Source organism: Camelus bactrianus, chromosome 19 (assembly GCF_048773025.1).
Source record: "Camelus bactrianus isolate YW-2024 breed Bactrian camel chromosome 19, ASM4877302v1, whole genome shotgun sequence".
NCBI lineage: Eukaryota > Metazoa > Chordata > Mammalia > Artiodactyla > Camelidae > Camelus > Camelus bactrianus.
The window spans coordinates 24,467,830-24,484,283 of record NC_133557.1 but is presented as its reverse complement, the minus strand read 5'-3'; the positions used below and the strand labels follow the sequence as shown (position 1 = coordinate 24,484,283).

At 50.5% G+C, this 16,454-nt stretch overlaps 1 protein-coding gene across 5 annotated transcripts in view; it reads left to right on the top strand.

Annotated features, from left to right (window-relative positions):
* The window catches only part of ATP9A (ATPase phospholipid transporting 9A (putative)), a 121,581-nt gene that overhangs the window by 95,100 nt on the left and 10,027 nt on the right, over nucleotides 1–16,454 (top strand). For all 5 annotated transcript variants that reach the window (XR_012500666.1, XM_074347448.1, XM_074347449.1 and 2 more), the window contains 9 exons: nucleotides 1,548–1,640; nucleotides 3,002–3,085; nucleotides 4,469–4,639; nucleotides 6,698–6,796; nucleotides 9,297–9,386; nucleotides 9,474–9,618; nucleotides 10,423–10,487; nucleotides 12,897–13,052; nucleotides 16,201–16,265. Coding sequence is in view for 4 of the 5 variants with exons in the window: in XM_074347448.1 (XP_074203549.1) it covers nucleotides 1,548–1,640; nucleotides 3,002–3,085; nucleotides 4,469–4,639; nucleotides 6,698–6,796; nucleotides 9,297–9,386; nucleotides 9,474–9,618; nucleotides 10,423–10,487; nucleotides 12,897–13,052; nucleotides 16,201–16,265 (968 nt within the window). In the remaining variant the exon portion in view is untranslated. The remainder of the gene's footprint in view (nucleotides 1–1,547; nucleotides 1,641–3,001; nucleotides 3,086–4,468; nucleotides 4,640–6,697; nucleotides 6,797–9,296; nucleotides 9,387–9,473; nucleotides 9,619–10,422; nucleotides 10,488–12,896; nucleotides 13,053–16,200; nucleotides 16,266–16,454) is intronic.

The window sequence follows — 16,454 nt, the reverse complement described above, 5'->3', positions numbered from 1 at the left end:
CCATCCGTCAAAGGAGAAGCCTGCAGTTCTCACGCTTTTAAAACGCAGGTTCCTCTTCATGGCCTTTGGGTGCTTTTATGAGTAAGTGTGTTGTTCTAGAAGATTGTCGGCGATTAGAAGCATTCAGAAGTTACTTTGGAAGATGAAACCGTACCACTGATTTGGCCTGGGGTGTTTCTTATTCGATGAAGGGCTTGCAGGCATGCATTCTGGGCTTCCTGGGGGAGAATTTAGGCATGAGCTGGTGATGGCCCCGCTCAGTCACCCATGCCTGTCTCTACTGCCTCCAGGCTCCCTGTGATGAAGGTCATCATCACCGTATAAGAATCAGCGATTCACCATCACTCCTTAATTCCAGGATTTCTCTGCATTGTTGACATTTGGGGCGGGGTGATCTTCTGTTGTGGGGACCTTCCTGTGCCCTGAAGGATGTGCAGCAGAATCCTTGGTCTCTACTCACTAGATGCCGGTAACACCTCCCAGCTGAGACAACCGAATACATCTCCAGACATGGCCGTGGGTCCCCTGGGGGCAAAACCACCCCTCGTTCAGACCTCCCTTAACCGTTTTCTACAGACGTTGTGACTGAGGGTCTTGAGGAGTTGCTGTCACCCCAACAGGAATACTGGCGCTGGGGGAGCCTATTCTGTGTATGTTGCCCCTTTGCCACGTGCTCGACGTAGGTGACCGCGTTTAAGTCACGACAGTCTATGCGGTAAGGGTTGCTAGGATCCCTATTTTATGGATGTGGAAACTGAGGTTGAGAGAAAAGTCGCTCATCCGATTGCGCCAGCCGGGAGCCAGTGCTGGGTCTAAGCGCTTGGTGCCTGTGCCGTGATGTTACCCCACTCCCCGTGGGTAAAATCTGATTGGTGTGAACCAAAAAAATCTGGGTAATTTGCTTGCCGGCTCAGTCTTCAGGGAGATATAAGGGTCTGGCGTTATCTCTATCAGGGGTTCTCAGCTGAGGCATTGTGTTCTCCAGGGGACATGTGCTCATGTTTGGAGACATTCTGGTTGTCCCCAGGAGGGTTGCTGCCGGCATCAAGTGGGTGGAGGCCCAGGAACGCTGCAGAAGATGGGGCCATGCAGAGGCCGGGCCCTCACGGCAAAGAGTTCTCCAGCCCTGACTGCTGACAGCGCCAAGGCTGAGAAACCCTGGTCTCGGTAGTTCTCTTACCTCCCAGTTCTTCCCCATAGACCACATTTTGGTGATCCTGGCAGTCCTGCGTATAAATTTAAAATTATCTTTTCGTGTGGGAGTCCATTCCCATCAGAATAGAAATAACTAAAAACAGAGTTCTTCAGTCCTTTTGATCTTGCTTTCATCATTTAACGATTTCCCAAGTGCTTTGAGTTGTCTTCTGTTTTCTGTGGCCTTTGCCCCAAAGCGAGGCGCCCCTCTCGCTTTTTATCTTTGGCCAAGTGCAGAAACATTGGCGTCCGCTAAGTACACTTCGGTGTGCGCTGTCTGTCATGGGAAGCGGGCACCGGCGCAGAAAGCGGATATTCCTCCTGGTTACCCATCCCTCCCCCCACCCCCCCAGGATGAATCAACCGGAGAGATCACGTTCTACATGAAGGGGGCGGATGTGGTCATGGCCGGCATCGTGCAGTACAACGACTGGCTGGAGGAAGAGGTAAGCGTGTCTGGAGCCTGATGTGATGAGGTGGGGCCCTGTATTCGATTCCTATGCTCCGTTAAAAAATCCCCTCAAAACTTAGCAGCCTGGAAGGACACATGTTACTTCTTACAGTTTCTGTGAGCCAGGAATCCGAGCTAGGCTGTGCCTGGAGTCTCGGGACTCAGAGTCCCTCACAGGCTGTGGTCAGAGGGGTTGCCTGGGGCTGGGCCCTCATCTGAAGGCTCAGTTGGGGCACAGCTCACTTCCAGGCTCACTTAGTGGCTGTGGACAGGATTCAGCCTCCCAGTGGCTCTTGGCTGGAGGCGGCCACGTTCCTTGCCACGTGGGTCTCTCTCTGTAGGGCAGCTTACAGGGTGGCCCTGGCTTCGTGAGAGTGCGCACACTCGGGAACACAGAGGCAACAGACAGAAGTCAGCTTCTCAGGAGTGACCTCCCCTCACTTTGCCACCTTCTGTTTTTTAAAAAAACTTTTTCCAGCTTTACTGAGCTTTAATGGATACACAGCTTTGAGTAGGTTTAGGGTGTACAGCACGTCGATTTGAGACGCAGATTGAAGATCGATCACCACTGTAGCCTTTGCTAACACTTGCACCACATCACATAACTGCCACTTCTTTTCTGTGGTCACTTTGCCGCATTCTGTTCGTGGGAACAAGGCACTGGGTCCAGCACACACTGGGGGCAGGTGATCATACCTGGGTGTGGGTACCGGGAGGCAGGCACGGTGGGGCCACGTCCCAAGCGTCCTTGTCCCAGTTTGTGACATGAGAACTGGCTGCAGCAGGGAAGGATGGAAAGCTCAAGTTTATCAGGCCATTTCTGTTTCATCTCCCAGTTGCAGGTGAAAAGAATTCTCGTTTTATATTCAGTATTATCATATTTCCAGTTAGCAGGTTGTAAGTCCAAATGCCGACAGGGAGCAGGCAGGGGACTCAGATGAGTGAAACGGGCCGAGGTGTGTCTTCCGACAGGGTCACACTTTGTGTGTTGAGTGTACGGGAATATGCTTTACTTGACAGCTGTGTTTTGCAGGACCGCAGCTGCTTTCAGCCGTCACTGACTGGGGTCGTTTGGGAAAGTGCACCCACTTTGGTCAGAGGTTGAGTTTTTCCAATGAGCCAGAAATCCAGATTTGTCTCTGAAATCTTAACTGTTGCTGGCTGAAATTTTGAAACCCCTTTAGAAGATTTGCTCGGAGGGATTGCTGTAGGGGAAAGCAGTGTTCTGATTTGCCATTTGGCTGACTCCCTGGGAGGGGCCGCCCACTTCAGCATCCTGCCCTCGTCCAGAGAGAGCAGGGCCTGGGGTGCAGAGCCCTCAGCGCGGCTCCCTGCTGACCAAGGTCTGCTTTTCAGTGTGGAAACATGGCCCGGGAGGGGCTGCGGGTGCTCGTGGTGGCGAAGAAATCTCTAGCAGAGGAGCAGTATCAAGACTTTGAGGTAAGTGGTTCTATGACCTTCCTGTTAATTTTTAGAGCCGCACCCCCACGCCCGTTGCACCTCCCTCCCCATCTCCTCCTCACTCATTCTGCTCTGGCCAGACTGACATCCTTTCTGAGCAAACCAGGTTCTTGGCCTGGAACTCTCTTCCTGCCCAGAGCTCCACGGCCCTCCTCCTTTGCTGCTTTTGGGTCTCAGCTCAAATGCCACCTCCTCTGAGAAGTCTTCCTGGATTCCACCATCTAAGGCAGCCCCACCTCATCAGTCCCCATCTGTCACCCTATTGAAATTTCTTCAATGCCCTCATCACCAGCTGTAATGACTTTGTTTATATGTATATTTTAACATTCTTTTAAAATATCTTCTTTCTGGAATAAGATCTTTTTGAAAGCAGACACTTGATCAATCTGGTTTGTTCCTGTACTCCTAATACTTAGGGTAGTCACTGCAAGCCTTCTGGAAAATATGAAATGAAACCTTCAAATTTGAAATTGTAAACTTCCTTGGGGCCCTGATCTATTTAAGCTGTAAAAAATGTTGGACTTGAACTAGATCATTGACTTTTGCAGCCCAGACTTCCAGTATAAATATATCTTATTAATTGTCATCTCGTCCCATAGATTGTGGGTTCCTTGAGGGGAGAGGGGTCCTTGTTGTACCCCGAGTCCTGGTACAAAGCTGAGTGAATGTATTTGCACATGACTGACAGGGAGAGAGGTGAGGCTGGGGGAAAGGCTGTGGGGGCCCTTGTCCTGCTCCAGCCGGAGAAACTGTGCTTGGGTCTGTCTCTTCTGTGTGCTTGAGTTCTTCGTAAAGTTTTATTTAACAAGAGTTTTAGCCCTGATAATATTCTGCCTTTCTTTCAAGTTTGAAGGCGTAAGCTGTGAGACGGCTGTATCTTTGCTAACAATGTAAAGAGGGGTCAAACAGGAGGGTTGGGTCAGTGGTCTTTGGAAGTGGGACTTCTTAGAAAACCTGGTGGTCAAGGGTTCTTGGTTACAGAGCATATGTTGTGTGGGGAGAACCTACTGTTTTTTGGGATCTTGAGCTGTGCTAATCTTTGTAAAAACCCAGTGAGGTTGGGGCTGTCGTTGCCATTTCATGGATGAAAATGGTTGAGGCTCAGAGAAGTTAAGCAACTTGCTAAAAGTCGCACAGCACAGGTGAGTGTAGAGCAGAGAGTGGGACTCCGGTCGGTCCAGCTCCAGTGTCTGGACTGGTGGACTTGGAAGGAGGCTGAAAGTGTGAATTGCACTTCTTTGAGGTCCACTTAGGTCCTGGGGTCCCTGCCCTGTGTGGGGGGATGAGACAGTCCTACTGCCAGTTGGTCCACCTTGCACCCTGCCACCCTGAGCGGTGACCATGTCCCCCGCTGTGTCCCAGGCCCGCTACGTCCAGGCCAAGCTGAGCGTGCATGACCGTTCCCTCAAAGTGGCCACAGTGATTGAGAGCCTGGAGATGGAGATGGAACTGCTGTGCCTGACGGGGGTGGAGGACCAGCTCCAGGCGGATGTGAGGCCCACACTGGAGACCCTGAGGAACGCCGGCATCAAGGTAGGGCGAGCCTGCCTGGGACCCGCCACTGACAGAACCCGCTGTGCACCCTGCGTTCCAGGGATAGACCAGTGATCCCTTCAGCAGAGGGTAGAAATTAGAGAGGGGTGAGACGGCGGAAGGAGTCACAGAGGGAACCCGACATGCAGGGACAGTGACCTGTAGCCCTCCCTGAGCCAGCCTCCCCATCATTGCCTTCCCTGACAGCCCGGTTTCAGAGGCCGTCTCGTGTGTCTGCTTTTACCAGTGGCTCCATGAAGGCAGGACTGTGAGCATCTCCTTGTCCCTCAGGGCCAACTGTGGGTGTTTGTTACATTCTTGTTGAGTGGCCAGCCAGCCAGCCATCTGTCGATCTGGGTGAAGGAGTGGCCACCTGCCCCAGCAACTGCCATATTGACATTTTTGTACGCTGCTGTTTGGGGCCAAAAAATACCTGTGCAGTGATTTAATCAGGAGAGGCCAGTAGAGGGCGCCAGGGGAGCGGGCTCCGTCTCCCTGGACCCGAGCAAGGGATTAGCAGCTCTCCTCTTGGGGTTTGGGAGGTTCCGTTTTTGCTGCTGGCTTTGCCCTGAGGTTTTTTTTCTCCTTCTCAAAACGGTTCTCTCCAAAAGACAAAGTGTTTTATCCAGAGTGTGGAGTGGACGTCTCTTTCTGTTTCCCTTGTTAGAGGGGAGGGGGAAGGAGTGGCTCGGGTGGGGCCAGGCTAGTTTGACGTTAGTGTCTAAGGTACCGTCCTCCACGGGCCGGGAGGGGCTAGCATGCAGGAAAGGGCTGCTTCACCCTGCATCAGGTGCAGCGGCCCATGCCCAGTGGGGTGGTTTCTCATGCCAGGAAGCACAGACCCGGGACTGGCACGTCCCGGCAGCGCCCCTCCTGTTGTCCCCGCGTAGGACGTAAGCTGGTGGTGCACTGATGACGTTCCATGGTTTTCTAGAACTTGAGCCCCTCAGCTCCTTTCCCAGTGTTTGCTCTCTCACAGCAAACCCTGAAAACCAACACCAGAATGGGATCACATAAAATGATACTGTTTCTAATGCCAGATGGGGCATTGAGGGAAAAACGTTGATATACGCCAGGGTCAAACCCAGAGGCGAGGGCCCTCAGTGGCCCGGTGCCTTCATCCCAGCTGCCTTGCTGCTTGGGTTCCAGTCCCGCCTCCCCGATGACTACTTCTGTGGTCCTTGGCAGGTGGCTTGACTTGTGTTTCCCATGAAGTTACTGTGCGGGTGCAGCGCACTGAGCGCTCAATTAAATGCCCAGCACTGAGTGGGTGCCGGGCACGGCGAACACTCAGGAGCCTTCGTGGTTGTTTCCTTTGCTCTACTTCCCCTGATGCTGGACAAGGACTTCCCTCTTGTGGGGGCTCTCAGGGCCTTCCCCCGGCTGCTGGGAGCAGAGGGGACAGAGGGTTGTTGGGTGAACTGGCAGAGCGGGGAGCACGTTTGTTTGGACTCTGAAGACCTGCGTTCTGGGCCTGGTCGGGACAGGAGCTTGCTGTGTGGCTGTGGGGCAAGTCACCTCCCCTCTCTGAGCCCACAGCAGTGAGACGTGCAGTGCTCTGTTACGAGGTGTGGAAGAGTCTGTGTGTTTCCTGTCAGCGTTTTATAGTTAGGGGTAAGCCCTGTGAGATTTCACGGCGGCATCCGACCGCGTAGAAAGACCCTTTGTAACGTGGCAAATCGGGGTTTCCTGTGGGACAAGGAAGTGACCCCTCCTCCGTCCAGCCTTCCTCTTCTTTGAGATTATTTATTGCTTTAAGAAGAATTCCCAGCAGGGGGATTAGGAGGTCGGCGGCTGAGCTTCGAGATGTCTACTGAAGCATGTGGCCAGTTTCCTAAGTGCCACCGCCGGTTTTGCTGCCCCCGGCAGTGGTGGCCCAGGGTCTAGAAGCCCTTGAACCTGGGCTTTTGCTGTGATGCTCTGCAGACGTCATAAGCCCCAAGGAGGTAAATGGAACGTACCAAGTTCAGCTCCGCATTTTTGGAAACTCAGCTGACACAGGCGGCAGGCTGGCCTCAAACACTAACAAAGAGGACCCCTTCTGGGCTGTAATTTCAGGTTTGGATGCTGACGGGGGACAAGCTGGAGACAGCCACATGCACAGCGAAGAATGCGCATCTGGTGACCAGAAACCAAGACATCCACGTTTTTCGGCTGGTAAAGCCTTCTCTGCGTTGGGGCCTCGTGGGGGTGATGCTGCCATCTGCCCTGTAACCTCTTTACCTGGAGTGGGACCCCCTACACAGGGGGAGGGGGAAGCGCAGTAACCACCTAGGGTAGGGGGAGCTCCCGTCGTTGGTTTGGGTCAATTACTGAGTGACCCCTGCGAGGCGGAAGGACTTCTTCCGGTGGTAGTGCAGGAGCACCTGGTTACGGCTGTGTTAACCTGTGTCCTCACCTGGGTGGGGGCCGCGGTCCCTTTGAGAAGCTGATGGAAGTTAGGCACCATCAGCATGAAGGGTGTGGTTCATCTCATACACGTGAAATTGTACGTGTAAGTCCAGGATTTCACTGAACCTTTGAGAGGCTAGTCCTTGGATAGGAAATACATTCCAGATTGCAGATACTGGCCTGTCTGCCTCCTGGAGGAAAAGCTTGAGGGGCCTTTGGAAGGAGGTGTGTTGGGCGGGCAGATGAGTATTCTCTGCCCTTGTGCAAGCTCTTTGCTGAAACCAGGCGGGCATTAGGAACGACTCCAGTCCTAGAAGCCGAAGACTGTGACCGGCCTTATTGAGCCGCGAGGTGAGGGGCACCAAGTCCCCTCTAGGGCAGGATGAGGTGGTCCCGCTTATCTGCAATCAGAGCCATCAGACCAAACGACTGGAGGTGCTCGAAATGTTTCAGCGTCTCCCCCCACCCCCTGCCCTTGGTCCACAGCGCACTGAAGCTTTAAGAAATCCAGCAATTTTGGGAAGAGCACAACCAGCATTGCGCAGAGGCAGATACAGTGGGTTCGCATTCATGGATTCTGTATTTGGAAATTTGCCTATTCACTAAAATTTATTTGTAACCCAAAAATCAATACCCGAGGTTATTTCAGAGTCATGTGTGGACACGTGCAGAGTGGTGGGACCTTCGAGTCACCTGATGTGTGCGTCCCCAGCTGAGATGGAACGAGGTGACCCTCTGCCTGCTTGTCTCAGCTTTCGGACTGAGAGCTTCTCAGTCTACTTAGTGCCACTTTTTTTTTGTTTTTTTTTTTTTTTTGCATTTTTGTGCATTTTTTTGTTAGCAATTTCACTGTATAAAATGGCCCCAGCACAGAGCTGGAATGCTGTCTGTGTCCCTAAGAGCAGGACAGCTGTGACGTGCCTTCCGGAGAAAAGCTTCCCTCAGGTGTGAGTGATGGTGCTGTTGGCCGTGAGTTCCATGTTACTGAGTCAACTATATAAGTACATGTAGTTTTTAAATTAAACACATATTTTATTGAGGTGTCATTGCTGTACAATATTGTATAAGTTGCAGGTACGCAACATAGTGATTCACAATTTTTAAAGGTTATGCTCCATTTATAGTTATTGCAGAATGTTGGCCACATCCTCTGTGCCGCACAATATATCCTTGTTGCTTATTTATTTAATACACAGTAGTTTGTGCTCTTAATCTCCTGCCCCACTCCCACTCGTCCCCACTTCCCTCTCCCCACTGGTAGCCACTGGTGGGTTCTCTGTATCTGTGAGTCTGTTTCTTTTTTGTTATATCCACTAGTTTGTTTTATTTTTTAGATTCTACTATAAACGATATCATACAATATTTGTCTATGTGTGACGTGTTGCAACAATACATATTTTAAAAGGTGTCTTTAAACAGAGACACGTAGAAAATGAGCTTATGTATTGGCTGATGGACAAAAGTGTTGTGACCAGAGGCTCGCAGGAACCTCGCCCTGCATCTCCCCCAGGAGCAGTGGCTCAGTGGTCACTAACTCAGTGTTCCCAGGGACTTTACGGGAGCATAGCAACTAATGAGAACACACTGTATGCTCTAGAATTCAGGGGTTGCAAACTGCGGCCTGTGTGCTGGCCACCTGTTCCTGTAAATAAAGTTTTATTTAAATGCAGGATCTGTGCATTGATCTGCATCGTCTGTGGCTGCCCTGGCGCTGTAGCAGCAGAGTTGGGATGGACAGACTGTGTGACCCACAGAACATATACCGTTTAACAACTGGGCCTTGATAGAAAAGCTGGCCCCCTGCTAGGTGCCCGGCTGCCGCCGCCAGCTCTGCAGTGGCCAAGCTGTGTTGCCGTTGGCAGCCTCACACATTTTGCTGTGCTTCAGTTTGCTTACCTATAAAGTCGAGCTATTATCAGGCACCTCGAAGAGTCTCGTGAGAAATAAACGGGGTGAAAAGCCATGGAAAGTGCTGAGCACAGTGCTGGGCATGTGATGGAATTCCAATTGCTTTTTGCTCTCATTTTGCTACGTGGGTCACGACCCTTCTGGGGGAAACTCAAGGGGATGGTTGATCTACAGACCGTCCCGATACCCTGCAGAATCCAACAAACGGGCTTTCCCTCGGCTCTGGGTCTGGCGGCGGGGGAGGGCAGGGGTCCTAGGCCGGGGTGGCCGTTGTCCTCCCGCGGCTTCAGGAAGCCACCTGTTTGTTCTCCATCCTGTCTGGAGAGCCAGGTCTCCTTCACCCCGTCTTCCCTTCTAGGTGACCAACCGCGGCGAGGCCCACCTGGAGCTGAACGCCTTCCGCAGGAAGCACGACTGTGCCCTGGTCATCTCTGGAGACTCCCTGGAGGTGGGCGTGGGGACCCTGCCAGCCGGCTCCTCCTGGGGGGCGGTGGGGACCTCGGCTGACCTGCTGCTTTTCCCCGCGTCCTACCAGGTCTGCCTCAAGTACTACGAGTACGAGTTCATGGAGCTGGCCTGCCAGTGTCCGGCCGTGGTCTGCTGCCGCTGCGCCCCCACCCAGAAGGCCCAGATCGTGCGCCTCCTGCAGGAGCGGACGGGGAAGCTCACCTGCGCCGTGGGTAGGCGCCTGCGCTCAGCCGCGTTCTGCGGGGTTGCGTGGGTTCCCTGCCGGGCTCTTCACGCTCCCCGGGCCACTTGTTCAGGTCGTGGTACTTACCCCCTGCACACTTGGCCCTATTTTGTCATTGTTTTTATTATTCTTAGTATTTATTTCACTTTGAGAAAGAGTCAACAGGCAGGCTGAGGGCTTTCCTCCTTAGCTTCTGCTCCGTTTGTAGTGACGCAAGATGCAGAGATACCCCGGGGGTGAAGATTCCGCTGTAGAGAGCGATCTGGGTCCAGGCTGCTGGTTTTCACCATCTGGGGGCCCCAGGAGGGGATACTTCCTTCCCTGTCTGAGCCTCAGTCTGCTGGTTGGTAGAATGGGAGAATAGCGCTGGTTCCCTCAAATGCTGCTTGTGAGGACTCAAAGGGGCAGGAGCATTTAAAAAGTGCTGGCTGCCGTCTTGGTAAATGTTCCGTAAGTGCACCGTCCATCATTGCTGATAAAGACATGGCACTCACACCTCGGAGGCAGGGCAGGTGGTGTTGTGAACATGGCATGGCGTGGACATGATCCCCCTGCTGCTACTTAATGACTGGGACCCGACCCTCAGCCACTCCCCTGGGCCCTCTGATTCTCAGCTCTGCCTGACACCGCAGGTTGTTAGAGCAGTTACGTGGAACCTTGCAGAAAAGGCACTTGGCATGCAGTGAAGGGCGACAGGTGTATGATTATTTGAAATAACAGTGAAACATGGAGGCTGTGTTTCTTGTCTCTCCCCAATTTCCTGGCTTTTCTCTCTGGTCTGTGTGACCCGCAGGTGATGGAGGCAATGATGTCAGTATGATCCAGGAATCAGACTGCGGCGTGGGTGTCGAGGGAAAGGTAAGCACACGGTAAGGGGGGAGGGTGCTGGTTTCTGCCCGGTGGTCGACCTTAAGATGTCAGCTGCTCTGCTCCACCCATTGGAGTTTCTTTTTCCCTCCAAGAGACTACTTAAATACTTCTGGAAATTCTAGTTTAGAATTATTAAGCATAAGGAACCATGTACCATAATTACCTTGTGTTACTACCTAGAATACTGAAAGGTCACTGCCTGGAAGTCAGAGATCTGCATCACTGTCTCTTACAGACAGACGCTGAGGCCTTGCTTTCCGAAACCTAATTTTTTAAAGAAAGTGTTTTGCTATATTCTTAGGGGACAGGGAGTGTATTTCAAACCTTTCCCTGGTAGCATTGTCAGTAAAAGCTTCGGTTATCGCGCCGTGTGATGATCTTTTGGGGATTATGGAAGAACATGGCATGGTTTGCCCTCACTAAAAGGCTGTGACAGCTGCAGTTTGTTTGAGTTTGTTTGTTATAATATAACAGCTTTTCTCTTTCCTTCCCTGTCAACTGTGTGCCTGCGTCTTACAGTTTGCCCTGCCCTCTCTTGTTTGTAATCTCCAGGTGACTATAGGAAAGAAGGTTGGTCACCGGGTTTGTTAGAACTGTGTGCACAGTAAGAGCACAGAGGCCCGGAGTGAGGGCCAGAGATGCTCCCCTGTACATTTTGTTTGGTATATTCATGAATTTGGCTAATGCCCCCAATTGTTTTTCTTTTCTACCCTCTCTGCTTTCCTGTTTTTTTCTCGTCCGATTGACAGTTATTTGAAGTTGCAGAGTTAAATGATGCTTGAAATGAGATGTTATGTCTGAAATCTGTGTAGATTCCTTTAGTGCAGGTTTTAAGAAGCACAGTTGATTTTAACAGATTGAATTCTTTACATGTTGCTTTATAAAACTAAATCATTTTCCTTTCTGTTAAAAATTATATTCTGATTATTTTGGTTTTTGGAGTAGAAAAGTAAAAAGTGCTCACTGTAAAAATGGAAACAGTTTAGAAATTGGTTAAGTGCATCCTTTCTTTGAGACGACTGCATCGAACTAGTGCCCTGGGTTATTCTTCCAGAATTTCTCTCTATGTGTATGCTACCAGTTATGGGTGTGTACATAATATTATAGACACACACATAAATATATACATGCACCCACACATCTTGTTCATGTTTATATATTATTTTCATGTGTAATTTAAAATTGTAATACACGTTCTTAATGCACCTTGGTTAAATCTGTTGTATTTTAAATTTCCTTGTACATCAGAACTATAGAGCCATCATTTTGTACGTTCCCTCCAACTTTTTATTTTGAAAAATGTAGCTCCTTCAGAAAAGTTGAAAAAGAACAGTGAGCACCTGTCTCCTCTTTGCTTTAATTTACCACTGTTAACATTTGCCACATCCTCCCCCTCTGTCTCCCTGTTTCCCTCTGTCTCCCTCTGTCTCCCTCCCTCTCTCTCTCTCTCTCTCTGTGAGTCAGTTGAAAGTACTTACAGATATAACATTATCCCTCAGTGCTTTGGCATGGGTCTCTTAAAAACAAGAACATTCTCCTATGTAAGCAAAATAACTGCCTCACCCCAAATGTAACGTTGATACGATATTATTATATAATATTCAGTCTTATTTCCCCACTTGTCCTCAAAATGTTTAAACAGAGATCTCCAGGAACCAATGAAGGACCACACATTGCATTTATTAGCGGTTTTTCATGGCTGTTTATTCTTCTTTCATGGAGAACACTTTTCTCCATCTTCCTGGTGGGGAGGGGGCGTGTTTTGAGACATCGGTATTTTTGAAGCATTCAGGACAGTGGTAGATCGTCCCATGACGGGTCAGATGGATTTGATTCTGGTTCTGTGTTTTTGTTGTGAAGAGCACCTTAGGAGAGTTTGTGTCTTCCTGTTGCAGAAGGTCCATGGCATCCGACACATACCTTTTAGAATTAGAGAATGCTGTGATATGGCTGCTCTGTGAATTGTTTCCAGTTCTGTGAACGTGCAGAGCTGTATGTTGGGGGCTGTTTAAATTGGTATTATTAGTAGCGTCAGTCCTCTCCCCGCCCAGGTTTAACTCTTAAGGGAGCTGACTGTTACATTCCTACCTTTGAATGATTCTTTGCTTCTGATACACATTAGGGGTTGAGCCTAATGCCCGAGGCTTCCTACTAGATCCATTTGACCTCCCAGTTAAAACTATCTGTGATTCAGAATGTTTTTTATTTACATAAATTCCTCTTTTTAAATCAAATTTAGACTCAGACCACCAACCATGTATAGTTGGAAACCAAAGAGTCTCTTTATTGAAGTTCTTCAAAGATCTCCTTATAGTGTCTGGCTTTTTCAATTAAAAAAAAATGCATTTGTCTTGACCTCCGGTGCTCCTGACGGTGCCTGATTTAATCGGATTTTAGGAAGGAAAACAGGCTTCGCTGGCCGCAGACTTCTCCATCACTCAGTTCAAGCACCTTGGCCGGTTGCTCATGGTGCACGGCCGGAACAGCTACAAGCGCTCAGCCGCCCTCAGCCAGTTTGTGATCCACAGGAGCCTCTGCATCAGCACCATGCAGGTGGGTGGGCGGGGGCGCGTGTCTCCCCCCGGCAGGTGGGCGGGCAGCCGTGCACAGGTGTACGGGTGTATGTGGCTATGTGGTTGTCACGGTGGTGCGGGAGAGTGAGACTCCGCTTTGGAGCTGTTTCCCTCACCTGGCCAGTTTAAAACCTCCCCCACCCCACCTGGCCACATTCTTGGTGACAGAGCTCGGAGTGCCCCAGAGCCCTCCTGTTTAGGTGGCGAAGGCCATTCTTGCTGTGTGGAGCAGGTGGGAGCATTGCTGGTGGTGCCTGGCCGGGACTTGGCAGTAAGTGGGTGGGGGTGTAAATGGTGGGGCTCTGATAGCTGGGGGGCAGTTCTCGTTGGGTTGCCAGAGGGAATGATGCAGAGTTAAATGCCGCTGAATACACTGGCCCTGAATTTTCCACATGAAGAAGCAAAAGTTGGCAGAGAACAGCCACCAAAGGGTAACTTACTTTTCTTGAGTGCTTCCTGTGCCCTGCAGTCCTCACAGCAGCAGCAGCCTGTGCCCATTCTGCAGATGGGGAGGCTGCGGCTCACGGAGGGTGAGGAATTTGTGCAGCAGCCCTCAGGGGTTTAGTCTGCCCAGGGGTGGGTACCCCGGTATCTGTACTCTTAATCAAGGCCTCGCCGTCTCCACTCCATCCAGAGGAGCCGGAGCTGCCACCACATGTGGGGAGCACCCAGGTGGGATCAGCCTGGCCCCTGGCATCACAGTTATGCCTCCGGTGCAGCTCGGCTAGGCGTCCAGCTTCGTTATCCCAGTTGTCAGCCCTCCCAGGGAGTGACATCTTGCTTTCTCACAAAAGGATTCTAGAATATATAAGGTATTTCCCCTCCTTCTCTCTAACCAGCTCCTTTGAAATCTGTCCTCAGGCTGTAGTGGTTAAGCGTGTAGGAGGAAGGAGGCCAAAGGGAGGGAAAGAAAACATTTTGGGTGTTGAAAATCTATTGGCTGATTTTCCTTCTTGGGTGTGGAGGGGACGAGTACCTCCAGTGAAGTGGTGGGGACATCAGGATGCTACGTCCTGGAACCGTCTCTCTCTCTGACACCACCAAGTGCGATCTTGAGCCAGTCCCATTCGCACTCTGGGCCTCAGACTTTTCACCTGAAGAACAGGGACCAGATCTCTCCATCGCTGTGTTCAGGCATCTTGGCCCTTGCCCCTCAGACAGGGCTACTTTGAAAAGCAGAGAGTGTTGTTCTAAGGCATCAGATGCTGAAGGCATCCTTACCATTGTTGATAAAAATGAAGTTGGTTAATGCGTAAACATAGGTGATGTTTTAATTTGTGGAAAGGTGTTTAATCGTACACGAAAGACATCCCACTGTTCAAAGTGACTCGAGTGGTGCTCATTAACGTACCGCTGGCCTTGCCCCTGCCCTTGGGGACTTTAGAAGTTTTCAGTATCTACTGTGCTTATGAGTGAAGGAGCCTCAAAGTGATTTTCTTCAACACGATCTAGATCTAAACTCTTAACAGCTGCTACGGCTCATCCGACCATGTCTGTACTTTTTAGTTTATGTTAGCTCATCAACTAACCTGGATAACGTCACGGTTTTAATCACCGGGAGATTAATCAGCTCGTCCACTGGGCAAACACGCAAAAGCTGGCCTGGAGGAGCTGCCTTCTGTAATGTCCGTATGTTACCATGAACATCGATTCAGACAAAAATTCTGGGATGAGGAATTGTTCTTTGTGCTACAGGAAAAAAAAACGCCCTTCCCCCGTCCACTGTGCTGAACGTGGCTGGCTGAGAGTAAGTCCCGTCAGAGCTGCACCTTGACAGCGGCCCCTTGGGCAGATAAAGACATGGCACTTTTATTTTCCACAGTGCTCCTTCCAAGATGAAGGCTTTCTGGTCAGTCTGACCCTTTTAGAGAAAGAGGCTCCTGATGTTGATTTGTAAAACTGAACACCAGATTCTTGACATTTTTACCACCATCCTTCCTGTGCAGCAGCCCAGCCTGGGTGAGAAATCATTCGAAAAGCAGCGTTCACCTTTTAATTCTGAAATCACGACCATGGTGCAACCAGGGTGCAACCAGGGCTGCCCGTGACCGTGGCCCTGGCTGTCACCTGTGCTCTGAGCTCTGTGCCAAGCGAACGCCCACGGCAGGTGATGGGGGAGCGGTCCCCGTTTGCACGCTCTTTGCGATCACTAGGCTGGGGCAGCCTTTCCACGTTCAGTTTCTGTAAAGCCTTCAGGCAGCAGTTGTCTCTGGCCTCCCTTGGGTCTTACACTAGTAGGAATTAGTTTTGCGGTCACTTTGCTTCTGTCGGCCGGTAGATGTTCAGAGAAGAAAGTAACAGAGCATCAAGTCTGATTTTATCTCCTCTGCCTGTGTTTCACTGCCAGTAGCGAATGTTTTCCAAATTGGGAAGCAGACATTTCAGTAGGGATTTGTGAATATCTCTGTTGCTTTTGTCTAATTGCAAAAGTAGCAGGCTATGGGCTCTTTGTAAAAATGTCCAAGAATAGTAAAGCATGTAATGTAAGGACTGAAGCCTTCTCGCTGGTCCCACCCTCCAGGGCAACGGGTACACATCCTCGTGGTAGAGGATATTTTTCCTTATCTGTTTCCATGGCAACTTGTTTATCGGCGGCACACCTGGACAGGCCGTGATTCTGAGCTGTCGGGAGTGTGGGCCCCTGAAGACAGAACTGGGCTTGAGTCCCGCAGCGCCACTTATCTGCTCCGTTTCCCTGTCTGTAAAATGTAGGGGATGTTAGGCCTTGATTTCATGGGTTGTTCCGGAGTCACTAAGATCAGATACAAAGTAGTCCCAGGTCCAGCTCATTAACTTAGTTAAGTGTTGACAGACGGCCTGAGAGTGGACCCTAGAGCTGAACTCCCTGTGTGGGACTCCTGGTTCTGTCAGTGATGGGCTGTGTCGTCTTGGGCAAGTCACTTAACCTGTCTGTGCCTCACTTTCCTTACCTGTAAAATGGGGATGATGATGACAGTCCCTCCTTCATCAGGTTGCTGTAGGAACTGAATGAGCTCGTAGACTTGAAGCGCTGTAACAGTCCAGGTATAAAATAAGTGCTGGGTAAGCGTTGGCTGCAGTTTTTACTGTGCACACATAAGAGCTTCAGTCTTGACTTTTGGTAATGTCCTCCTTTCTCCTTGGTACAGGCCGTCTTCTCCTCCGTGTTTTACTTTGCCTCCGTTCCGCTCTACCAAGGATTCCTCATCATTGGGTAAGGAAGTCCGGGCAAGGTATTGATTTTTCATGAAACCTCCCTAAAATGCCACAGAAGAAAGAAGGAATATTGTGTAAAGATCCTTCGGTCCCCAAGTCACTGGTCAAGGCAGATCTGGCAATGTGGTTTAGAACCTTCATGAATTAATACATTTTTGAACTGGTAAGCCTGTAGGTAGAATCTGAT